The following is a 27,001-nucleotide window of genomic DNA, read 5'->3' as shown; positions in this document are numbered from 1 at the left end:
TGGGGTGAGCTCCTGTTGCTCTGTCCCAGTTCCTGCCAACCTAGCAGTTTGAAAGCACACCGGTGCAAGTAGATAAATAGGTACCCCTGTGGTGGGAAGGTAAACAGTGTTTCCATGTGCTCTGGTTTCCATCATGGTGTCCCGTTGTGCCAGAAGCAGTTTAGTCATGCTGGCCACATGACCTGGAAAGCTGTCTGTGGACAAACGCCGGCTCCCTTGGCCTGAAAGCGAGATGAGCTCCACAACCCCATAGTCACCTTCGACTGGACTTAACCGTCCAGGGGTCCTTTACCTTTACCTTACATTGAAGCCTAATGTGGATTTGAAGCTGCTCTCTCTGTCTTTGTCTCTGTCTCTCTGTTTGCAAATATAGTGAGATGTACACATAGAAAAAGCACAATACTTCTGAGTTCCAACGGAAGAGCAGTTAGGTTGAACTTGAAGCCACTTGTCCGGAAGCAGCCAATATTTGGTAGCTGAAAATCAACTTGGCAAACACCAGTTAACTGCATTGTTTTTCTTCCTCCAGACATGTGCCTAAAAATTCTTCGAGAAGATAAAAGCTGCCAGGGTTCACTCCAGATAGTCAAGTGGTAAGAAACAGAAATCCCAAATGATCAAGAAGATACCATAGTGGATATTGATTGTAGCAGATGCCTGGCTCTGCACAAACTCTCTACATACATCCCCAACCAAGGATGGTACAAAAACCAGAGATTTATATAATCCTTACTATTGATTAACTGGGCACAGGTTTTACATTCCAGAGCATTCCTTCATTTTGTTTGCTATGAGCTCTAAACTCCATTTGGCAACTAAGAATGTTATCACTATATATATTTGGATGAATGTTCATTCATTAATATATCTGCTCCAGCAGGATTCAAGGGTGCTTTGATGCGCTGGAAAAGAACTATGTAAGTTTTGATTTCATTTATATTAAACCGTGTTTTAAGTATCATGAGAGTTCACCACAAGGTTACAGAAGGCAGGGGAACCTCACTGCAAAATTGTCTGCTCTTCACCTCTTGCCTTGAATGAATTGACTTGACCAAAGAAAACTGTTCCTCTAGAGAACAGTTTGCCTATGCCATGTCTGCAACTGGAGTAAATATGGAGATGTCCATGAATCAAATCAATTTGCAGACTATTCTGCTGCATGTTGTGCCTGATAGTAATTCAATAAGTAAGTTTGAACCAGACTTGTAATATATATATTATGATAATAAAAAAATTAGATGACCATATCCCAGTCCAAAAGTGCTGTTTGATATGCAGATATTGAACAGATGAAATTTTTCTCTAAAGATGGAGATTCACTGACAGGAAAATCACATTTGCAAAAACAGTTGTCAAAGCATCATTTAAAGAAAAAGATACCTGTCCTAGGTACTTTTCTTTACTTAGTGCTTGTTACTTTGGTTGCTTATTTTTTTAAGTTATAATGCTAGTTCTTTTGCTATATATCGATGGCCAGGCCAAACACTCCGCAGGATCTCCTGACATTTTTTTTTAAGCTTAAAGCATTCACAATAACTTCTGGTTTTGATCAGAGCAGAGGTGCGGGGAAAAAATTTAAGAGGGGTGCACAGCAATTACAAGGTTCTATTTGTATTTATATTTGTAGCATTTAGAAGCAACCCAGTCTCTTTTGGATCTGTTCTGTGTCATTCTGTTTTGATTTATTATTCAGGTCCAGGTCTGATGTTAAATCTGAAAATCTGTTTCATCCCTGTTGACTATAATAGAGAATCTAAAAATAACTACAACACATTTTCCTTTTCACATAAGTAGATGAAATTATGTTGAGAATGTGAAATCATGACCTGACTCACCCTCATTTGCCTCCTTATTTGGTGTACATACAGAGGCAGCACATTTTTAGTCCTTTCCCACCATGCTGCCCCTGAAGCTGCGCTCTCTCTCTCTCTCTCTCTCTCTGTGTGTGTGTGTGTGTGTATGTGTGTGTGTGTGTGTAGGGGTTGGGGATCAGGCACAATACAAGTACCCATTACCCTCTTCCTCTGGGCACTGAAAAGAAGTGTGTGTGATTTAGTACATTACCCTGCACCTGCATTCATAAAAACTAAAATCCCCCAGAACCACTTCAAAGGTAAAAAGAAGTCGGCAGATCTAATTTGGCCCTATGAAAGTAGTTGAGATATACCAAACACTGGGTTAAGACTGCCTTTTTCAGTTGCATGTGGTACAGAAACTGATTTTATAAGATTTATACAGGTGGGTGCAACTAAGAAAAGAAATATACCGGTAAACCTAAAGCTACCCTTTTATGTGTAATTAATCCAATTGGCCACAAGATGTCAGTGATGTTTCTTGCAGTTCCATCTACCACTCTAAGTGGGGAAAAGACTATATTGGCACCAGTGAGGGGTCTCTCTCTCCCATCCTTTGGGATTGAGATTTACATCAGGACCACAGCTCAGGAGGGAAAGTTTAACACACACACACACCCCATATGCTGTAGTCTCATTTCTGATAAGTCCTTCCCAGCAACTGCTATTTACAGTAAAGAAAATTTTTGCAATGTTAAATCACATGTAAAATGGCATCTGAGATATTTCTTTGAGTAAACAATTTAGACTTGAAAAGTTGCATTGTTCAGTCGCCAAGATACCGCAAGTAAAAAAAAGCTGGTTCCCCCGCCCCCTCAGCCCTGAGCTATAGTAGCAGGTGAAGGGAAGAAACGATGGGGACATTTTAAAATGAAATGCTGATTTTTGATCCTTCATTTGTTTTTGTTTGTTTTTGTTTTTGTTTTTGTTTTTTGTTTTCCAGCTACATATGGCTGTCTTAACAGTAAGTAGTACATGAAATCAATTCACAGAGGATTTCCTCTTCCTCTGTTTGGAAAGAACAAATACTAACTTGGCCTCACCTGCCTTGGGCAAAGATTAAGATATTTCAACAATATATTTTACCTCAATATCTGAACACTTTGCTAAAGTTTTACTTCCCACTGTGATGTACACTCCGCAATCTCTAACTTGTTTGAATATGTTTACAAGTGCCATCTTTACACACCTACATCTTTTTATAAGGTTTAATACCAGTTCAGTTTGCACCAGTCTCCACCCACCCCAAGCCTCTGGGTATTGTAGTTTGGTGAAAGTGCTGAAAATTCTTTATTAGAAGTTTAAAGTTATTTCATTAAACTACAGTTCACTGTACAGCTCTGGGCCAGCCCAATACATTTTGGCACCTGAGGCGAACCACAAAATAGTATGTCCCCCACCCTCAGCCAGGGAAGAAGGGTTGAGTGAAGATCTACACTGGGAACAAGGGTGGGAGGAGATCAGGAGGGCCTCCTATGGGTCAATAGCCTCTATAGCAGGCATAGGCAAACTCGGCCTCCAGAAGTTTTGGGACTACAACTCCCATCATCCCTAGCTAACAGGACCAGTGGTCAGGGATGATGGGAGTTGTAGTCCCAAAAACATCTGGAGGGCCGAGTTTGCCTTTGCCTGCTCTACAGCCTCTACAGAGACAGCATTGGGGAAGCAGATGATCTGACCTCCAAACGCAGCAGCAGGTGATGTGTTCCATGGAGGCCGGATCTGCTGCTCCTGTGGATCCTGCCACCTGAGGCAGTCACCTCACCTTGCCTCATGCAGGAGGGGCAGCAGCCCTTGTACAGCTGATAAATCACAGACAATAAGTTTGTTAAATGTAGGATTTTTTTATTTTCTATTGACACAGTAAACACAAGCATAGATTTGCTGTTGGAGTTTGGAGGGATGAATAGGGTCTTTTTCACCACCCTGGTTTTTACTCTACTCTCCCCCATGTTGCAAAGGATAAGAAGCCCTTATCAACCTAAGGGCCACATTCCTTCATGGACAATCTCCTGGGGGCTGCATGGCAGTGGTGGGTGGGGATCAGTGGCAATGTGGGCAGAGAAATTGATAGGTCTCTTAGTTTTGTACCGTAGGCTACATTCTGGTCATGCAAAAGTCAGCTTTATACACACACACACCACACACCTCTCCATCCAGACAAGCAGGAAGCATTATCAGAGTTCAAAGACATATTCCAGCCATTCAGAAGCACTCCAAGAAGACGCAGAGAGGAGTGTGGCCTGGAGATTGCTTGGGGTTGGAGAAAAAGGTCTAGGGGGCTGACAGTCCCCCACCCCCTGAACAGCAAGCTCCACACACCACACTTTGCAAATAGCTGGAATGATTGGATATAAAAGCTTATTCTTCTTGCAGTCTGTTGTTCATTTAGTTTTGACTATCCCTGTTAAGTAGTGGCCAGGAGAGGGCAGTTTTTCACTTTGCATGGTAGACTATTGTGGCTGTTACACTCAAAGTAAAACCAGTCTCATTGCCCTAATGGAGCTCTCCAGACTAGTGTTTTATGGCAGGTGCATTCTGCATCATGTTCTTAACACAATAAGAACATGATGCATTAGTGATGGATTTATTCTGCTTTAGTTTATTCTGAGATACTTCCCCAATGCTACCATATTATTTCTGTCTGGAGGGACAGTGCAACAAAAGGCAGAACAAAAATAAACCAGAACATTTGTACGTATAAAAAATATAGCAAGTTACGGGATTTTGCACTGATTGGAAGTAAAGCAGTGTGTCAGCCCCAAAAATTTTGCAGGCACAAACAGTATTGAAAGTGGGATCATGTGTGTCTGCCCCAATAGCATCAAGAGAACAAGTAATCGTGAATGTGCACTAAAAATTATGTCAGGAGAGGTCCCATGTTTCTGTAGTTGCTACACTGAGATATTATGATTGACATTTCCGCAGGGAAATGTGTATTAAAATCTGTTGGCTTTATTAAAATCTATTAAAATTAGAAGTCCTGAATATTGGGTGGTTTGGTGAACTGACTATAGGTATCTATGTGGGTGCTGCTGCTTTATTAATTCCCTGAATGAGAGCTGGGGTTATGGAAAGTTTTGCAAGACAGATATTTATATACACATCTCACAGTTTCACAGTTTGTATGACTAGATACAGATCCAGGAAGGATGAGTAAAAAAAATTCCTGCAGTGAGATTTATAGTCCACCTGTGATCAAACAGAATTGTACTTGCTTCATTTTTACTATGAAAATTCAATGCTTTCTTAAAACAGATCTACACCAACCCTAAAGAACCTGAGGTAAGAGAAAGTCAAAAATCAAGTAGGCAGAAATTATGCTTTATGTTCAAGTTAGCCAGAATCTCAGCTTCCACCACCAACACATGCATGCTTGGAACATAGGAAGCTGTGTTATACTGAGTCAGGCCAGCCAGCTCAGCTTTATCTACAATGACTGGCAGCTGCTCTCTAGGGTTCCAGACAGGGATATACCCAGACCTTCTTTGAGATGCTGAAGATTGAACCTGGGACCTTTTGCATGCAAAGCTGGTGAGCTAAAGCTCTTTCCTGTGCTGAATAGAGAGAGGACACAGCTTTATTTTAAAAAAGAAAACCAGCAAAGGCACTCCTAGACAATCATTTATAAGATCTACAATCATCACTAGGACTAAGCTGAAACCATGTGTCTTACTTCAGTTTCCAATTGCCTATAGGATCTGTCAGCAGCTGAAGGAAGTATCTGGCAACAAGCCCTCCTTTTGCCATTATGGTTGGCTTTAGAACATACACAGTCAGCAGAAGAGGGAGGTGTCAAAACCAGCTTGCAGTTTTTATCCTGAATTATTATGATTTTTTATTTGAATTTTTTTGGTATCATTTTTGTTCATTGTAATTGCTTTGTGCAATTTTGTTAGCTGTCTTGATCATCCTAATGAGAAGGCAGGCTGTGAATTTAATTAATACACATTTGAGTAGGGACGCAGGTGGCGCTGTGGGTTAAACCACAGAGCCTATGGCTTGCCGATCAGAAGGTCGGTGGTTCGAATCCCCACGACGGGGTGAGCTCCCATTGCTCAGTCTCTGCTCCTGCCAACCTAGCAGTTCGAAAGCACACAGTGCAAGCAGATAAATAGGTACTGCTCTGGCGGGAAGGTAAACAGTGTTTCCGTGCACTGCTCTGGTTTGCCAGAAGTGGCTTAGTCATGCTAGCCACATGACCCAAAAGCTGTACACCGGCTCCCTCGGCCAGTAAAGTGAGATGAGCGCCACAACCCCAGAGTCGTCCACGACTGGACCTAATGATCCTTTACCTTCTTTTCATTTGAGTATAATCACAGCATCTCCCACTCTGAGTTAGTGAACTTATTTATGCTTACAGTGGTACCTCTAGTTAAGAACTTAATTCGTTCTGGAGGTCCGTTCTTAACCTGAAACTGTTCTTAACCTGAGGTACCACTTTAGCTAATGGGGCCTCCAGCTGCCGCCGCACCGCCGGAGCACGATTTCTTCTCATCCTGAAGCAAGGTTCTTAACCCAAGGTACTATTTCTGGGTTAGTGGAGTCTGTAACCTGAAGCGTCTGTAACCTGAAGAGTCTGCAACCCGAGGTACCACTGTATTTCAGAACAAGCAAACCATTTCATTATTATTATTTTTTGCCCTCCTTCAGCTGTTTATTTTTTCCATACACAGTTTTTCTTAGCATGTCAGATGAGTTAGGCTGGCACCATTGTACACGGAGTACTAAATGTTCCAGCTAATTAGAGCCAAAGTAATGTAATAAATGGTCTGTGTATGGATAAAATAACATTTTATAGGACCAACATAAAGTTTTCTGTGTAATGGCATCAAGTGTGGGACTGTCCTTAATACAACACAGTAATGATATCTAAGGACAAAGCAATCAACTTGAAGAAGGGAGTAAAATGTCAACAGATAGCTCATGTGCTTTAATCTAAGGCGATGGAAAACACTTTCTGAGATCTTATGTGGGAATTACTATATGGCTACAACATCCCATGATGGTCAGAAGTCTATTTGTTACAGTAGCAAGTTACAATCGGTCTTGCTCTTTGCTTTTCAATCTCCAGCACATGACAGAATTCTACCGGTTCAAGTTCAAGTATTCAAGGAATGGACCTCAGATGGACTTTGATAGGTAAACACTTCATCATTTAATTTCTCGGGCAAATACCTTGAGAGAGATGCTTGCCTTAAAACAGGGATGGAAAACCCTTTTCAGCTTGTGAGCAACACTCCTTCATGGGAAACCTTCCAGGGGCCACATGCCAGCCCTGAGGCAGAGGCAGAGGCAGAACCTAAAAGGAGCAGGGTCTATGTTTTTTTATAGAAAGCTATCCAGCAGTCAGAGGTTTCTACACTTCTCTCCATCCTCTATCCAGGTAAGCAAGAGGTATTATTCAAGGACACATCAGAACCAGGCAAAAGCTCTAGAGGAGAGGCAGTGAAGGGGATAGTCTGAGGAGAGTCCTGAGGGCTGGACAGAGGCCTGGAGGGCTGCATTTGGTTCCCTATTCCTGCCTTGAAATGTTTAATTTGAGAAAACTGCTCTTATGCAGATGGACTTTTGTTTTATTTATTTATTTACTGTGTAGTGCCTTTTCACATGCAAACTACTTTGCATGTCTCCTACAACAAGCCTGTCAATTAGATAACTATAAGATTTCTCTTTACAGAACTAAGGGTGCAATCACGTTTCTACCTCCTAAGGAATAAATAATACTAAATACAGTGGGACTTGCTTCAGGGCAAGATCAGGATCAGACAGAGACAATAGTGAGTGGCCTCAGGCCCTCAAGCCATCTTCTGATTTGACAGATTAACTGAGATGTATTACGGTAATTGGACTCCAAATTGCACAACTTTCCTGTCAGATGGTGCTTTCCCCACCACTGCCACCAGGTGGCACAAATCATGTGGAACTGTAGTTTGTAAACAGTTCTACAAAATCATATACAGTACCATTTAGTTAAAATACCCCGTACAACCTAGAATTCAGATTTTCTTTGATAAGCCACTTCACAAGGTACTCATGATGTTAATGTGATTTGGCACTTTTAATTATCCTCTTGAATATCTCACCACTCACTTTGCACCTAGTCTTCTCGCTGTGTGAACTGGAGCTAGATGTCAAGATCTGGGTTACAGATTTAGAGGTGCTGAAATAAACCTGTTCAGCTTGCTTTAATTAAATCTTTCTTAGAAGGATGAGCACATACTCTCCAGTGGCAATCTGATGGTTTCTGAAATTGCTTTCTTATTTCTTAGATAGGATTCATAGATACAAATGCTGAACAAATGAGTATTCATAACCATTTTTAATTTTGGAGCTGTGCCCTTTCCACAGTCATAGTGTCAATTCATGTGTTAATGACAAATTTTGTAATTCTAGGCAGTAGCCCACTGCAAATCTGTCTTTCCTATTTATCTTGATTATAGTGGTGAAAAGACTGTGCAGCCCTTTTATATCCTTACTGTAAAATGTGTCAGTGGGTGTTCTATATTTGCCAGTGGGGCATAAGTGGCAGTGGTTGCTTTTGTGACTGAAAATCATTTTGCTATTTTGGCTTCTACTGGCGCTGTGAGATTGATGTTCAAATCCTGTAGAATGGTTAGATGCTATAGCCAACACATACACACTGGCTTGCGTTGGTGTAACTACAACGTTATCCTAAGTCTGGCAACTCAATCTGCAATCTTATCAGAAGAGGCTGCAGCAGCATATCACTGTACATGTTTCAAGTTGCTTTGTTGTAAGTAGATCTGTGATAGCTGAAGTGTCTTCAGATGGCACATACCTCTTGTTCTGTCCTTGGCCCTCTTTCCATGTGTCTTCCACTCATTTAGGGAAGGTATAATGACAAAGAACACTTCAGAGTCTGTTCTAATGTTCCATAGGTTGCTCGATCCCACAAATAATTTATCACGTGAAATTATATGATTAGAGTACTGTGAACTCATGTAAGATCATTGCTCCAATTCCATGAAACGGACACATTGTTAAAAAAATCCCAACAGATGCAATCAGATTTGCAATCTTGTGTGTGTTCAAGGCTTTCATGTCACACTGCTCATGCAACTAGTGTTCACACGAGCAGTTATTCATGAGAGCGGAACTGTCCATGACTGTCAGTGGCACATCATCTTGCAACTGACTCATGCTCCTGTGGGTTCAAACTCCTAGGGTTGGTTCATAGGTTGGGGGAAGGACCAAAGTTCAGTAGCAGAGCACATGCTTTCCATGCAAAAGGCCCAAAGGTTTGGAAAAGACTCCTGCCAATGGAATCAGTGGTTTGACATAGCACATGTCAGCTTCCCATGTTGTCAGTACACAGCTATGCATTGTGCTGGTATTGCATAGAAAGTAGCGTCCCTTGCATCTGATCCTGCACATCTATTTTCTGGTGCAGTAGCTTATTTTATAGGATTATATTGAACTTCAGCTCCTCAATTCAGTAAACTGTTTCTTGGCACCTGTTGAGTGTATCTACTTTTAAAGTTTGTTTTATGCCTTAATGTTGAGCCATATGATTTGGAGCAGACTTTGACTTCTTTATTGTTTCAGTGGTGACACTCAAGGGAACTTTACAAATGGAGGGAACCGTGAGGAAATTAAGCAAGCCAGCATCTTGCTGATCCGCAAACTGTATGTCTTAATGCAGAATCTTGGACCTCTGCCTAATGACATTACATTGACCATGAAACTGTTCTACTACAATGATGGTAGGTGATGAGATTCCACCTTTCTTTGCTTCCCTTAATTTAATTCCCAGGACTAGCACACAAACAAGGAAATTGAGGAACTGCTATCAAAATGTACGTCAGAGTTTGCAGCTTGGAGGCAAATTGGTTGTCAAGATGGGCAGCGGGAAGGAATGGAGGGATCGTGTGAGAACAGCTACATACCTAAGTGGTTCCTTGTCATCCTAGAAAAATGTGACAAGTGGGGGACCACAGGGTTCTGTCCACAGTGTTCTGTTCTTGTTTAAGAACTTTATAAATGACTTGGATGAAAGTATTGTGGTTATGCTCATCCAAACAAAGTGGGAGGGGTAGTCAATGCCTCAGAAGACAGGATTGAATCAGGATTCAAGATGAGAAGTGGGCCAAAACTAATAAAATGAATTTCAATAATGACAAATGTAAGGCTTTAGGTTGAACAAACAGCTGCACAAACATAAGATGGGAGACACTTGGCTTGACAGTAAAGGTAAAGGGACCCCTGACCATTAGGTCCTGTCGTGGCCGACTCTGGAGTTGCGGCGCTCATCTCGCTTTATTGGCCGAGGGAGCCGGCATACAGCTTCCGGGTCATGTGGCCAGCATGACTAAGCTGCTTCTGGCGAACCAGAGCAGTGCACGGAAACACCATTTACCTTCCCGCCACAGCGATACCTATTTATCTACTTGCACTTTGACATGCTTTCAAACTGCTAGGTTGGCAGGAGCAGGGACCGAGCAGGGGGAGCTCACCCCTTCACAGGGATTCGAACCGCCGACCTTCTGATCAGCAAGTCCTAGGCTGTGTGGTTTAACCCACAGTGCCACCTGCGTCCCTGGCTTGACAGTAGTACATGTGAAAAAGATCTAGGGGTCTTTGTAGACAACAAACCTGAGTCAACAGTGTTATGCAGCAGCAAAGAAACCTAGTGCTATTGTAGGCTGCATCGACAGAGTATAGTATCCTAATTAAGGGAAGTAATAGTCCTGCTCTATTCTGTCTTGGTCAGAGCACCTCTAGAGAACCGCAATTTAAGAAAAATACTGACATGATGGAACATGTGCAGAGGAGGACTACCAAGATGATAAAAGGTCTGGAAGCTGAGCCTTATGAGGAACAGTTGAGGGAGTTGCTATGTTTGGCCTGGATAAGAGGAGACTGAGAGGAAATATGATAGCCATCTTCAAATATAAAAAATGCTGTCACGTGGAAGAGGAAGCAAGCTTGTTTTCTCCTGCTCTGGAGGCTAGGGCCTGAACCAACAGGTTCAAATGAGAAAAAAAGGAGATTGTGTGGCAAGGTCCCAATACCTTCCAGGATGTTGGAATAAAGACACATGAAACCAGTATTTTAGATTAATGGGCAAAAAAGGCCACAACTTTATTGGTTACAGAATGTGAGTGGTATTGGCTTAGGCATTGGAAACGAAATGACTATATCTGACTCCTGCCCATCTGCAGGAAGTCTTGGAAGGGTTAACCACCAGTTGGGAGAAGCCCTGCTGATGCACATCAACTAGGTACTCCCCCGGGGTCACCGCTAGGGGTTGTGCCATGGCCCTAGCCCCCCATCTGGGGCTTTGGACAGAGACCACGCCCCTCGAATTTCTTTACGGAATACCCTTGAATTAGGAGGGGTAGGTGATGGCCACTACCTCTCCTCACCTTCAACCTAAAACTCCAATGCCTAACCGCCTAACCCTACAAAGTTGTGACAATTTGCCACGAGGTTGGTGACAAAACCAAATGGGTTCAAATGGCTGGTTTCAAATATCTAAAATGCTGTCACATGGAAGAGGAAGCAAGCTTGTTTTCTCCTGCTCTGGAGGCTAGGACCTGAACCAACGGGTTGAAGTTACAAGAAAGGAGATTCCAACTAAACATCAGGAATAACTTTCTGACAGTAAGAGCTGTTCACCTCCCTCAGGAGGTAGTGGGCTCTCCTTCCTTGAAGGTTTTAAAGCAGAGGTTGGATGGGATGCTTTAATTGAGATTCCAGCATAGTAAGAAGTTGGACTCACTAGGTGACCCTTTGAGTTCATTCCAAGTTAACAATTCTCTGATTCTTATGTAAGCCATTCTGGGAACTTCTTTTGACTGAACAGCGGTGTTAAAATGCTATAAATAAATAAATAAATAAATAAATAAATGTTGGAACAAATAATTCATTTTGATAATTTCATTGTTTTATTCTCTTCATAAACCACTTTGCAGGGCTTTTAAAAAAAATCAAGTGGTATTTAATTCTTTGACATAAATAATAAATAAACAAGAGATGCACAAAATAACATGGAGCACAATATCTAATGAACTAACCATGGTTGTTGTTTTTTCGATTTTCTTCAGCTGCCTAGCCTAGCTTCTTGCTCTGGGGCCTGCATTTGCCTTTTGCTTCAGGCTGTGCAGCACAGGATTTCATATGTCTTTCCTTTGCAGTCACACCCAATGATTACCAACCCCCTGGCTTTAAGGAAGGCAACATCTCTGATTGCCTGCTTTTTGATGGCGAACCAGTGAACCTCAAAGTCGGGTCAGTCTCCACTGGGTTCCACATTATGAAAGTGAGAGTAACAACAGATAGCAAACGGATGGGGTTGCTGGAGAGCAATCTGGTTGAGGAGAATGGTTCCACTGAGATCTCCCATCAGGGGCTAGACTGTGATGAGGAAGAAGAAGAAGGCAGCACTAAAGTAAAGGAAGAGGTTATATACAATATCATTTTCCTGAATCCATTGTGTGTATATGTTGTAATAGGGGGGCAGCCCTGTATTGGGAAATTTTTAATGTTTGATGTTTTACAATTTTTTATTTGCTGTAAACTGCCCAGAGTTGCTGGGGAAACCCAGACAGATGGGTGGAGTATAAATAATAAAATTATTATTACTATTACTACTACTTAAAATTCTAGATTTAAAAGGGATTGAATGGTGGTTGTGTTTGACCATGCTGCTGAAAGAAAACATCCTATTATTAAAGCATCCACTGCACAATATCTGTTCAGTCTTTCTTCAGGGCAGGTTGTTTCACAGGCAGGATGGTGGACTGTTGAACAGTCCTTATGCTCAAGAAGTTATTTCTAAGGGCACATCCAGATGTCTGATATGGTTTTTTAAAAAACCAAAAACAAACCAGCAACAACAAACCACCAGGGTTGTATAGAAAGGAACAAAGGAAGTTCCAAAATTAATCAATGGAATAATAACTCAAAATCACATATTATTGTTTGCGAAATAATTAACTAATTAGCAGAGTTAGTCATGAACATGCAGATAACTCTTCCCTGTACTGAACTGAATAAAAAAGAATCCCTGTGCTGTAAATTGTTTTACAGAACCTTCAAGTTGATGGCATGGACAAAAACAGGATGCATGAAGGGAATGCAGATTCAGAAGGCCAAAACAGTGTTTTTTTTAATCAAAAGGGAGCAGGTATTTCTTTATTCATTTGAAATATTTTTGTGCCACCTTTAACAGTGATAACCTTCTCAAAGTAATTTATAGAATATAAAGCTATAAAAAATATATATATACTAGTAATGGTTAAAATGATGACTATCAAATATGAGACCAGCAATCAGTTAATAGCAATTATAAACATCAGAAATAGCCAGGCACTTAAGGCCTGTTTATAGTCAGCAAGGAACTAGGCGTATGTCACACAGAAGAGCATGTCATAGGGATGGGGCCACCACAGAAAGGCCCAGTCTGATGCTTGCCAAGTGAAGTGCCCCCCCCCTGCAATAGTGCTTTCTGGTATTACCACGGGCTCTTTCTGGGGCCTGTGATAGGCGGGAGTCTATCGCTGCAGGTAGCTAGCCAGGAGCTGTTTAGTTCAAGGTGGAACTCAGTGCAATGAGAAACTGTCTAAGCCTGGGACACAGGCAAGCAAATAAGAAAGGGCTGCTACTCAAGAATAAGATTCCTCTTGAGAGTCTGGTGAGGTGAGAACTGGTTAAGTCTAGGGAAAGTGGGTGGCATTTTTATCTACTTTATTTTGCTATTTTGCTCCAAAGGAAATGAATTGGTCTTCTGTAACTTTTGCACTGCATTTCTTTTTCTCATAACTCCATATTGTTTTGCATCTTGGTAAACTCTTCACTTGTTTCATTAGCCTGTGTGGTCTTAAAGGTAAAGGGCCCCTGCCCATTAGGTCCAGTCGTGGAAAACTCTGGGGTTGCAATGCTCATCTCGCTTTATTGGCCGAGGGAGCCGGCGTACAGCTTCCAGGTCATGTGGCGAGCATGGCAAACCAGAGCAGCGCACGGAAACACTGTTTACCTTGCTGTCAGAGTGGTACCTATTTATCTACTTGCACTTTGATTCGAACCGCCAACCTTCTGATCGGCAAGCCCTAGGCTCTGTGGTTTAACCCATAGCGCCACCCGTGTCCCTGTGTGGTCTTAGCTTATGTTAAACACCCTCATACCTGGAAGCCATGGCCTACAGTAACTTGAAAGGCTATACTATATACAGGATCAGAAGTACCATGGCTCTAAATACCAATCACTAGGAAGAATAGTGGGAGAGGGCTACTACTTGGGGACTTCCCATAGATACTTAGTTAGCTACGGTAGGACACATGGATAGAGATAGGCCTTTGGTCTTATGCAGTAGGGATTATGTTCTTATGACTGATCTGGTGTCCAACTAATATTTTACATTAAAAGAGATGCATTTTAATTTTCCTGATTTAGCTCCTTTGTATTCAGGGGTTTGTCTGTATTATAAATTTGTGTTTATCAAAATATTTTTTTAAAAGGTATATATTTAAATAATAGAGTATTTTTAAAAAGATATCTACCTGAAACAGCATAATGTTGATATTTCAGAAACATCTAGAAAGACTGGTGTAAAAGGGGCGGAAAAAGCATCTCATCAGGTGAGCATCACTACATTGTAAATATGATTAACAATTGCTGATTCTCTGACTACCAGTGCCAGTTCAAGGCATTTTTCTGCCTGAAGTGGTATGCAAATGTTCCTCTACCCCTGGCTTGGACCAACACTTCAATAAGTCTTCATGCACCATGTGAAATCAATTGTTCCCTTCAACTATCCCTGCACCCTGAAGTGACACCTGAAGCTGGAGAATGTGGCTTACTGTCTTTGCTGGTACCACCTAAAGCCAATGTATCTTCATTTCCAGTAGTAGTCCAGGAAGTTTGGAAAATATTTTGCAATAGTGCACAACGGAATATCGCCTAAAAAGCAAAACCCCAAATTGTGATTTATCTGAAACAGCTAGATCTTCTAGCATTAGGCCACACTTCTAACCAATCCCTAGTGCCACATGATGGTGCCAACATTAGATGAGAACTTAATGCTTGTTTTCTTTTTTTTTATAATAATTTTTATTCGTTTTTCAAACAGATAACAAAAGCAACACAAAACAACACAATTTCCAACTGATCGTTTCATACCCTTCTTTCTTTTGACTTCCCCATACCTCCCCATCCCTGCATCCTTGTTTATTGATTCTTTAGCAACCCTTAAGTCCATTATCTTAATTCCCTTTCATAAAAGTTCCTTTAGTTTTTTGATTACTGCTGCAATTTCTTTACCTCTTACCCCCTGACATCTTAACATTCATCAATTTTACAATTGTTCTTAAGATATATTTTAAATTTCTTCCAGTCCTCTTCCACTGTCTCTTTCCCCTGGTCACGGATTCTGCCCGTCATCTCGGCCAGTCCCATAAAGTCAATCACCTTTGTTTGCCATTCTTCCAGAGTAGGTAGTTCTTGCGTCTTCCAATACTTTGCCAGTAGAATTCTTGCTGCTGTAGTGGCGTACATAAAAAAAATCCTATCCTTCCTTAACACCACTTGGCCAACCATGCCCAAAAGGAAAGCCTCTGGTTTCTTAGGAAAAGTCCACTTAAGGACCTTCTTAATTTCATTATAGATCATTTCCCAGAAAGCCTTAACCTTTGGGCAGGTCCACCAAAGATGGTAGAAGGTGCCTTCAGTCTCATTACATTTCCAACACTTATTATTAGGCAAATGGTAAATTTTTGCAAGCTTGACTGGGGTCATGTACCACCGATAGATCATTTTCATAATATTTTCTTTTAAAGCATTACATGCAGTAAATTTGATACCGGTGGTCCATAACTGTTCCCAGTCAGCAAACATAATATCATGACCGATATCTTGTGCCCATTTAATCATAGCTGATTTCACCGTTTCATCCTGTGTATTCCATTTCAACAGCAAGTTATACATTTTTGATAAGTTCTTAGTATTGGGTTCCAACAGTTCTGTTTCTAGTTTTGACTTCTCTTTCTGAAATCCTATTTTTCTGTCCTGTTTAAATGTCTCATTTATCTGATGATAATGCAACCAATCTCGAACCTTAGGCTTTAGTTTCTCATAACTCTGAAGTTTCACCCTTTCACCATCAAATTCTAAAATTTCATGATATTTTGGCCATTTAGAGTCCATATTAAGCTTTTTTACTTCCCTAGCTTCCATTGGTGACACCCACCTAGGGGTTTTACTTTCCAACAGATCTTTATATCTAATCCAAACATTATACAATGCTTTCCTCACAATATGGTTTTTAAAACTTTTGTACACCTTTACCTTGTCATACCATAAATATGCATGCCAACCAAAGCTATTGTCGTACCCTTCCAGGTCCAAAATGTCAGTGTTCTCAAGAAGTAGCCAGTGTTTCAACCAGCAGAAAGCTGCCGATTCATAATAAAGTCTTAAGTCCGGCAGGGCAAACCCCCCTCTATCCTTTGCATCAGTTAAAATCTTAAATTTAATTCTGGGCTTTTTGCCCTGCCAGACAAATTTTGATATGTCTTTCTGCCACTTCCTGAAACAATCCATCTTGTCCAAAATCTGCAACGTCTGGAATAAAAACAGCATTCTAGGCAATACATTCATCTTAATAGTAGCAATTCGGCCTAACAAGGAAAGTTTCAACCTTGACCATATTTCCAGATCTTTCTTTACCTCTGCCCAAATTTTTTCATAATTATCCTTAAATAAATTCACATTCTTGGATGTTAAGTTTAACCCCAGGTATTTTACCCTTTTTGTTATTTCCAGGCCTGTTTCATTCTGAAAACTCTCTCTTTCTTCCATTGTTAAGTTTTTTTCCAACACTTTCGTTTTTTGTTTGTTCAATTTAAAACCTGCTACTCGACCAAATATTTCAATTAGTTCTAATACTCTTTTAGTACTAGTGTCTGGCTGTTGCAAAGTCAATACTAGGTCATCTGCAAATGCTCTTAACTTGTAATGTCTAACTCCGACCTGAACTCCTTTAACCAACTGGTCCTTTCTAATCATGTTTAACAAAACCTCCAGGACTGATATAAAAAGGAGAACTTAATGCTTGTTTTCAGCTTTTCGGGGATGCTTGGAATCAATGCTGACATTCCTTAAAACAGCAGTAGTTGTGTTGGTTCTGTCAAGATGTAAAATCCTTTAGTATTCAAATTAGATTGAGGAGGGGGGAATTCGTAATCTCTGGATTACAAATGTGCCATGGTTTTGGAACTTCTTGGTAATGGTTGATGAAATCAAATGACTGTAGAACTGTCTTTGGATTTTGCACCCCCCCACCCCCCCCACACCCCTTAGGATTGCAGCCTCAGCTGCCTGCCTGCAAGATTAGAGTGGTAAGACTGTCTTACAGGACAGGATTTCTGAAATAAGTGTGTGCAGACTTTGAACACCACAAAAGTGCTATATGAATTATTATGCCAATGATTTTGCAAACCATTAAAAGGTTTCTTTTAAAATTATTTTAACTGTTTGCAATGTACAGCACACAGTAATGCATAGCCAGATGAAGGTGATAACAGAAACCTATGTAAGGGAAAATATACTTCAGCTGAGGAGGACAAGGTTGCTGCTAGAGGGTTTGGCTTCATAGAGTAAAAAATGCTCGTTAACCCTGTGTCAGCCCAAAACATTTAGTGCTTGAGGCAGAAAGTCTCAGTGGCAGCACAGGACAAAAATATACATACTGTAATATATTAAATAACTGAAAGTTTGGCACCCTGTAATGGTGTCCAAACTTTGACCCACGAGGCTACTGACTCAGTGTATGTGGTATATTTTGAAATGATGACATGACATTTTGTCTGAAGTAATCATTGAGTAAGTTTAGGGCTTGTTCACGTCAGCCCTTGTCTCTTGTATGAAAAAATAGGAAGGATACAATTTTGCACTTCCTTTACTCAGCAGTCTGAAAGTGCTGACTCATTGAACACACACTGTGGATAGTGGCCCTCATTAAAATGGCATGATTCATGCATGCTGCAGATTTAAATTTGATGGCTTGTATTAAAGTAGAACACGTTAGTACTGGGCACTCTACTGTCAAGGAATAGATGTGGGCACATTCTTCCCTCTACTTTTTGTCACCACAGTAATTAATTTCTAGCATAAATAAATAACCATTTTCATTGGCAATTTTATCAATGGGGAAATGGACTGCCATTTTTCAGAGACTCTTTTGACTACAGGAAAGTTCATGTGGACTACTTCAGGGGAAAAGAGCACCAGGTTGCTAGACAAAAGCAGTACACTGATCTCAAAATGCCATTACTTTGTGAATGATTCATTCATTCTGTTCCACATACCACAGGGACTTTCCCTTCCCATTGTCTCACTAGGAAGTAGGCAAGCCAAATAAATGATTAGCACATACTTTAGTGGAATCGGGCTCACAAAGAAAACCAGACTACAAAAATTTGAATATAACATTGTGGGTAAGAAAGTGCAGTAAAACGTAGGCAAGAGAGATCAAAGAATGTATTAGGGTGATCTCATTTTGTAGCTGACTCTTCTTTACTTAGCCCGGTATACAGCCAAATTAAGCTGAAGTACTTGGCTCAAGAGGGACGCAGGTGGCGCTGTGGGTTAAACCACAGAGCCTAGGGCTTGCTGATCAGAAGGTTGGCGGTTCGAATTCCTGCAACGGGGTGAGCTCCCGTTGCTCGGTCCCTGCTCCTGCCAACCTAGCAGTTCGAAAGCACGTCAAAGTGCAAGTAGATAAATAGGAACCGCTCTGGCGGGAAGGTAAACGGCGTTTCCATGCACTACTCTGGTTCGCCAGAAGCGGCTTAGTCATGCTGGCCACATGACCCAGAAGCTGTACGCCGGCTCCTTCGGCCAATAAAGTGAGATGAGCGCCGCAACCCCAGAGTCGGCTACGACTGGACCTAATGGTCAGGGGTCCCTTTACCTTTACCTTTACTTGGCTCAAGAGCTAACCAATAGAGAGATGGGAACCTGTGGTCCTCCATGTGTTGATCTCACCATCTCAGACTATTCCTATATATTGGCAACTTTGGCTGGAGCAGATGGGAGACAACAGGAGGGCCACAGATTTCCCATCCCTGTGCTAATGCATGTAAGTGTGTTCCAAGGCTCTCTTTTAAAAAGTTAAAGTCAGTTCCAAAGGGGAAATTTAGAAATAGAAGGGAAGGCTGCTTAATCCTTTCTGTGTCCACCATTTCTTTACTCTAAATCTCACCCATTTCCTGCCCAAATAACTTCCTCTCCTATGAGATTCAAAGTGTGCATTTGCAAGGATAATGTGTGTTTGGAACCCTATGCTAAGGAAAGGAGCTTTGAGGGAGGAATTATGAAATGGTGAACAAAGAAAATGTTAATCAACCCACCCACCTTTGCCAGTTCTCTGCTCTAAATACTCATTCCAGAAAAGGGCTGGGATGCTGTTGCACACATTAGCTGTAATGCAGCTTGTCAATTCCATTAAAACTATTGCATGTACCCTCTCACTTCTCTCTACCTTCTTTTATTCCACTGATCTCCCTCAGTTCAGACACAGATCAGTTCATGTCAGATCTGAACCCACATCATTTGCATGTGAAATTTTCCCCTTCCTGGTGGATTTCAGTTTCCCAATAGCTTGTCTGGGTTTCTGAGTGCCTACTCATATTCCATAATGGCATATCTCATTGTATCTCTCTATTTCTAATAGGAACTTTTAAGCTAATGATCCAGGCAGTATAGATTTGGGTAACCACAGTAGATTGTATTCAATAACTTCCCTGCTATTTTATCTTTATGTTTTGTCACTTTGAGCTGCAAAGCCATTTTACTTATGTCCGCCATTTTTTTGTAAATAAACATATATTCATTTAGATTAAGAACATAAAAAGAGACTATCTGCTGGAGCTGGCTAATGGCCCATCTAACCTAGCATTCTGTTCTCATAGTGCCCAGCCAGATGCTTGTAAGCGGGACCTTTTCTTACATTCGTTGGTCTTCGCTAACTCCCTTAAATAAGCAGGATTTCAGCCGGTATTTTTAAAATAATAGTGTCCATTTCAATAACATCTGTGGCATACAAGCATCTCCAGTAACGAGCCCCACAATAATAGTTCCATGAACATGCAGGATCGATACGGTTTCACATATGCGTGTACAGATACATGAGTAGATCTAGTAACAGACTACCCCTATGGAAATTGTTACAATGGAATGGATTATTAAGTTGCTCTGGGTGACCTAAATGTATTTTATTTCTAAATCTCTTCCATTTAGCCTGGCTCTTATAGTGTCTGCCATCCAGCTGGCACACCCATTGCAGTGGTATCACTTTTACTGATCACTCAAACAAGTGCTGTTGCTAGGAAAATGTGGCAGTTCCGACCCACACCCCCTCCAGCCACCAACTGGTTCTTCCCCATCTAGCCATCCATTCTCCACACAGCATGTTAAAAGTGTGACTAAAGAAGTATTGGGGCAGACAGACTTTCCCTAAAAGCAGCTCTCTCCCCTTCGGCAGGAACTCTCAGACATACCTCCATCCTTAACATTGCTCTTGGCAGAAGGACTGCTTTTCCTAGGACAAAGAAAGCTCCAAAGAAGCAACAGGGTGGAGCAGAAACTCTTCCACTGTTGTGATTCCAGGGAAGGGCAGAAAGGATGTTTGCCTGAGACAAGGGCTATCTAGGGAACAGATCTTAAAAAAGATGAAAATGCCTTTCTTGCAAAGTCACTTTTCTAATGATATACACACACATTCAAATGACAGTGGAGATACTAGTATGGAAAGAATTTCACAGAAAGGGGTGGCTTTACTATTCACTTGCTTTTCATAGTTTCCCTTACCATATTTGGTAAAAACTAGAGGTATATATAGGCTTTTAAAAAAAAAACTATGGAAGATCCTGGTCTTGGGCCTCAAACATTACAAAAAATGACATATTTGAATGAATAGATTCATGTCTACCATAAGTTTCCCCTGGCATAACCGTGTTTCCTTTTCCCTCATCTTGTTGTTGGCATCCATCGGTCTTGGGAGATGATGGAGGAGAATGAATTTGAGAAGTTGTAGGAGAGGCAGAAATTATTACTAGTTTGGACTCTTGTGCTAGTCAATTAATTAACCTGGCTGTTTGTTTATATTTGGTGCTCCTGATTAAATTATGGGGCCTAATTAAATGGGCATTCTCCCAACATTATGATTTATTTGCTATGGTTTATTTATATACTGTACTTCTTTTTGGCCCAAAGGCTTCCACAACAGTGAACAGCATATTAATACAAAAGAAGGATACAATAAATAAAACTATATATATATATATATCCAAATATCTACCAACCACATTCATCCCTTACATCATCTAATCTTGAAGTTCAGCCTCTAGCCTCACTCCTTGCCACACCCTCTCCTCAGTTGCAGTGACCTTTGAAGCAATCTGTAACGGGAGAAGAACTAGAGGGAGCAAATTAGTAATCAGTTGGATTACTTACCACCTAACTAAAAGGCATGGGAAAGCCTTAGGTTTACTCCATCCTTCAACCACCAGTACCATCATGGGATGGGAGACAGGCCAAGAAGAGAAGAGTGATATTCTGATGAAGCTGAGACTGGGGAGGCAGCTGCGATAGGCCTGAGAGCCCCGTTTGCTTATGAGCATCCACCTGAGAGCTGAACTGGATTCTTGTTAATATTGCCTAGTTGTTGTTGTTTTTTTGGGGGGGGGAGACTTCATACCGTATTTTTCGCTCTATAAGACGCACCAGACCACAAGACGCATCTAGTTTTTGGAGGAGGAAAACAAGAAAAAAATTATTCTGAATCTCAGAAGCCAGAACAGCAAGAGGGATCGCTGCTCAGTGAAAGCAGCAATCCCTCTTGCTGTTCTGGCTTCTGGGATAGCTACGCAGCCTGCATTCGCTCCATAAGACGCACACACATTTCCTCTTACTTTTTAGGAGGGAAAAAGTGAGTCTTATAGAGCAAAAAATATGGTAATTTGAGGAGGTTGTGGTAATGAAAATAAGAATTTTCAAGTTGTGAGGTTGAGTTGGGAACTACACATTGTTGTTCCAGTTGGACCTGGAAATGCAGCAGGGAAGATGCAAAGAGCCCTCATGTGACTTACAGCTGTCATAAGACTTGGGTTTTGTTTTTTTTAAGAAAAACTCCCTACTCCACTTAGCCACCTTTCCTGATAAATGAAGGTCAACCAGTCCCTTTCCAAATTCTTACAAACATTTCCCACCCCCAAAACTTCAGGAGAGTTCTCCTCCCCACCCCTTCCCAAATCACCAAAAGAACTTGAGCCAAAATGTTCATAGAATCATAGAAGTGTAGAGTTGGAATGTACAACAAGGTCATCTAGTCCAATCGCCTCCAATGCAGGAATCTTTTTGCTCAATGTGGGGCTTGAACCCACGACTCTGAGATTAATAGTCTCATGCTCTTCCGACTGAGCTATCCCAGCTTCAGACCATTTCTAATTTGAACTAAATCCTTTGCATAGGAAGAGCTTAAAATTAAACCTTAATTCACGAGACAATGATTTTTCTTTAAAAACTGACTTATCTGTGCCCCAAAACTTATCTTCAGTTTTGCAACAAGGCATGTCTGTACCAGTGTCTCTCCCATTCACTTCAATAAAACTTCTACATTTGAACTTACTTGTGCTGTCAGCTACTTCAATTAGTGTCTGTGCATGGGGTAGGGGAAAGTAGCTGTTTTTGCCTTAGGCATCAAAATGTCTTGGTCTCAGGCCAACCCTGCATGAGGCACAGCAGAAGTCCCTACTCATGCATTTTAAATTCCCAGCCATTTGATGGTGGCTGTGGTGGGGAAGTCAGCTTAATCCTGTGTGCTTAACTTCTCCAGTCTTCAATGAAGACTTTTTAAAGACAGTCCCCTGTGCAAAGGCTGGACTTCTCCTTTTTGATGATGTGGGGATGAGGAGATCACTGCATTAACAGAAGTAACAGAAAACTGTGGGAAATGTTCCTCTATCTAGCAACTCCTGCATTTACTCGTAAGCCTAGATTGGAAATAGTTGCTTTCTAACAATTTGAGGTTTCCTCCCTTCTATAAAAATAGTTTATTTTTGTTTAAGGTAGAATAATATTTATAGACCAGCTAGAAGAAAGCATTTGAACCCTCAAAAGCAGCATTTCTGCAAAGGAAACGCGGTCCTTGTGGTTGCAGTTCTGCCACTATGTACAGGGTAAAGAGGTGCACTGTGAGATCTGGCTGTGTAAAGTTTTATATACTATACTTTGAGCTGTGTGCAATCTGTGGATGTCTAAAAAAAAGTCAATGAAATTTCTGCATTTGTTCCGTGCACGGAACATGGAACCTCTGGCCCATAACTTCCACAACCCCTAAACATTGGCCATGCTGTCTGGGGCTGATGAGAGTTGAAAACAGACAGCAACTTAAGCGTCACAGTTTCTCTATCGCTATTCTGTGCCCAAAAATAATTTATACAGATTACCGTAAATGTTTGTTTTTACATTTATGATTATGATTAATCATCACCATCGTTAAATAATTCTGTGGAGAAGGGAACTTTCCTCAGGGTCAGAAAAATGGAAGGGCAGCCAATTGCAATGAAATAGTGCTGTGGTGCAGGGGTGCCAAGTTGAATAAAATGTTGCGGGGACTGGTAAGCCCCATCCTGCATAACTGATCACATGACATGATGTGCACACACACTATTTGAATGGCAATGCCAATTTGAATGGGGGGGTGTCAAATATTTTATTGGGGGTTGAAGAACCCTCAGCCCCTAGGACTTGGCTCCTATGCTGTTGTGTCACTTAGAAGCCATGGTTATAGCATTCGCTTGGTAGTAGAACATAGAACATGGCCTCATGATGGAACAAGGATGAAAGCTGTAATCCATAACATCTGGAGGGCACTAGGTTGATGAAGGATGCTCTAGTCAGTACTATTGTTGTCCCTCTGCTCTGAACCTTCCCACTACCTGGATACAATTAAAAGACCTGTAACAAAATGCTTTTTCACTGAAAACAAATAAGCTAAGCCTGGGACACAAGGATATTTTGTGGCACAATCTGATGTATGAATACAATTAAAGAAGATTCAGAAAATGGACTGTTGGCCTTGGGCCATGAATGTTGATTAGGGTAGTTGGATGTGACTGTGTGTACTTGCCATTGTTTGATATTGCAGCACATTCAAAAGGCTACAGTCTTCTAAAGCTGTGGCACTCAAACTGTATACTGCGGGTGAATATGACAATTTTGGTTTCTCCCAATTCCTCATTTTTCCATTCTTAAATTTGGTTCTCCATATTTCTACATCAGTTTGTGATTTTTGTTTTAATCCTCATGAACATTAATCAGCAATTTTTGCTCCTAATAAACACATTTTATACACAGTTTCCCCCAAAATACACAATTTTGCAAAGCAATTTTCCAGCATATAGATTTGTGTATGTTATTTCCACTAATATTCATTTATATGCACACTTTCTCCCAATATATGGATTTTTGTACACATTGCTTGGCCAGAGAGCTGCACTGCAAAATTCAAAGACATACAAATTTCAAAGGGTGGTTTGTTTCAGTTGCTGTATTGTTTCTGATAGTGCAAATTAGGTAAGCCTCCTTTTAAATGCAAACTGAATTTAATTTCTTCTCAAGCACAAAGAAAAGATGCATAATGTCTGACAAGATTCCATGAGAAGCAGGCTTGCTTCTCGCTTCCACTAGATATCTTCCCCTTCAATGTACAGTTGCATGTGGATGCTGAGTATGTTCTTCCAGGTCACAGTCTCAACCAAGACCTAGGTAGACAGACCGCTTAATGGTTTTTCTCTCTCCTGTTGCAGCAATTGTAATGTCCTGTATGATTTTTAATTGTATTTCTCTTGCTTCTTATATTTCTTATATTTTATTTTATTGTATTACAATTTGCACTCCATAGAATTCAGTCTGTAACACAATAAGAAATGACAGGAGAAATGAAAATACATTTTAAGATCAATATTAATAGTTGATGCAGATACGCTGCAGACCAACTGAATGAAGCTTGCAGACCACTGATGGTCCGTGGATCACAATTTGGGAACTCATTCCCTAAAACATGCTCTGGAATATTCTGCAATATGTTACAGTTCCACCAATCTTCCTGCAAGTATTCCTTAGCAGACAAGTTGATGGAGAAAAGTTTAAGGTGATGGGGGAAAGTTTAGTGAATAATACACAGTTTGAAATACACTACTCTAGAGAGGCAGATGTGCCTAGAATTACAAGATATACTGAAGGACCAATCTTCTTTCCCATTACTCTTGCAGAAATTGAGACTGGACAGTGCTTTTAGCCAGGAGGAAGCAAGTGGCCCAGGGAAGAAGAGGAAGGTCAGCATGCCAGTCAACTCCATTCTTGCAGCGCAGCATCTATGACTGCAATGGACTGCTTTGCTTTGACTATAATGTGCTAGTAGGCATCCTTCCTGTTTACTGTGTCTTCTAATCTTTTACCTGCTTTAGTGAACTCTCCATGCACAGAACATTATCTATATTTTGAAGAGGCTATATCTAGTTTCCTGTTTTAAACCCTGTGTGGAATAGACCTGCATATATAAATGTATAGGGTGTAGTTACTTTGATGCTGTATAGCTAAGCTAGAATGAACCTACATAGATTCTATACGGTTTGGGGGTGTTTTGGAGTTGTTGTTTTTGCCACACTGATAGAAACATCCCCCATTCTTTCCTTTCCAGTCATTTCTATTGAGCTTGTATCTGTCACTTGGTTATTAATTGTCATTTAAGATGACACAGTCTGAAAATGCAAGTTGTAACTCAAACTAGCAGGATATGCAATAGTTGCTTCATTGTCTACTTCCACTTCCCCAAGCAGTTGAAGGTTTTGGGGACAGTCACCATAATATCCTATTTATTCTTTGTAGATGAGAGTACTGGAGATTTGCACTCACGCTCCATAGTCTGTTAATTTACAAATATTCAGGTATTTATCTGCCTTCTGTCCACATAAAAAGTCTCATCTCTCATTCCCTGGCTCACCCCAGGCCAAATTGCCACATACTACACCTTTTCCCAGAGGGCAGGACTCTTCAGACAACAGCCCCATTTCCTCTCCATTAAGTGACACTGCCCCAAAGTGCTTCATCACAAAGCATATATTGTGGAATTGCTACACTTGGTTCATATTTTATGGGGAATCTACATCAGGCTGCAGAATATCTGATGCTTTTTAAAAGAACTGAAGAGTAATGCCGTCCCTGCAAGTATAGACTACTTTAGCACTTGTGTCTGTTTAACAGTTCTAGCTATGATATGTGCCGGGGAATCTATTGCCACTTTACACCATTTAAATTTGTATTCTATTTAGTGCTAGAATGCTTTTCCATCTATATTTCTTTTAAAAATGAACATATGCATACAATAGTGCTTAACTGAAATACAGTTATAGGGGTGATTATAAAACTGATTTAAAAAATTTCATTTTTCTTTACCATTAATTTTAGCACTTCTTAATTTTTTCCAGTCATCCTAAAACACTTCATAATATTTAAAAACATTTATATTAATTCCTTCCTTTTTGAATATTCTTTATATACCAACTATATTAATCTATATATGCTAAATATAACGCAGCATGAAACTGTGTGTGTGTGTGTGTGTGTGTGTGCATATAAATATAAATGGTTTCTATACTAATATTACAAAGAAAATGAATATATGTATTGTAAATAGATAAATAAATAAATAATTGGCAGTTTCAAAATGTAACTAACTTGTTTATTTCTTGTTCCAAGTTCCCCAATTCCTCCTTAGCTTCCAAACTTGAATAAACATGTGCTTTAAAGCAAATTAAATCATTGATGAAAAGGCTAGATTTTAAAAGTGGGGGAAATGGCTGTTCACGTGAATTGTGCCTGTCCTACATACACACCTCTATCCATCCCGTGGCTGAAAAATAGCAGGATGAATACACCACAAAAATGCCACTATATCCCCGAAATATGGGAAGTCAGGGTTCATCTACACTTTTGTTTGGTCCATGACTTCTAGGTTTGTTTGTTTTTGTTCTGCTGCTTTCCCCGGGAAAACCAGCCGTATACCACTGAATCAGAGCAAACATCAATCAAGTTTTTTGTGGATTGACTTTGTTCCAATTCAG

The 27,001-nt window shown here is 40.7% G+C and overlaps 1 protein-coding gene across 11 annotated transcripts in view; it reads left to right on the top strand.

Moving 5' to 3' along the window:
- The window catches only part of HORMAD2 (HORMA domain containing 2), a 61,155-nt gene extending 34,545 nt beyond the window's left edge, over positions 1-26,610 (top strand). For 6 of the 11 annotated variants that reach the window (XM_079957019.1, XM_079957018.1, XM_079957015.1 and 3 more), the window contains 10 exons: positions 530-593; positions 878-917; positions 2,797-2,817; positions 5,112-5,138; positions 6,928-6,995; positions 9,423-9,580; positions 12,014-12,279; positions 12,909-13,005; positions 14,406-14,455; positions 25,151-26,610. In XM_079957019.1, the coding sequence (XP_079813145.1) occupies positions 530-593; positions 878-917; positions 2,797-2,817; positions 5,112-5,138; positions 6,928-6,995; positions 9,423-9,580; positions 12,014-12,279; positions 12,909-13,005; positions 14,406-14,455; positions 25,151-25,258 (899 nt within the window). In that variant the 3' untranslated portion in view covers positions 25,259-26,610. The remainder of the gene's footprint in view (positions 1-529; positions 594-877; positions 918-2,796; positions 2,818-5,111; positions 5,139-6,927; positions 6,996-9,422; positions 9,581-12,013; positions 12,280-12,908; positions 13,006-14,405; positions 14,456-25,150) is intronic. The other 5 variants (XM_079957021.1, XM_079957017.1, XM_079957022.1 and 2 more) reach the window with 4 other exon arrangements.
- The last annotated feature ends 391 nt before the right edge of the window (positions 26,611-27,001 follow it).

This window comes from Podarcis cretensis (assembly GCF_951804945.1).
Source record: "Podarcis cretensis genome assembly, chromosome: 16".
Lineage (NCBI taxonomy): Eukaryota > Metazoa > Chordata > Lepidosauria > Squamata > Lacertidae > Podarcis > Podarcis cretensis.
This window is presented reverse-complemented; position numbering and strand designations above follow the sequence as displayed.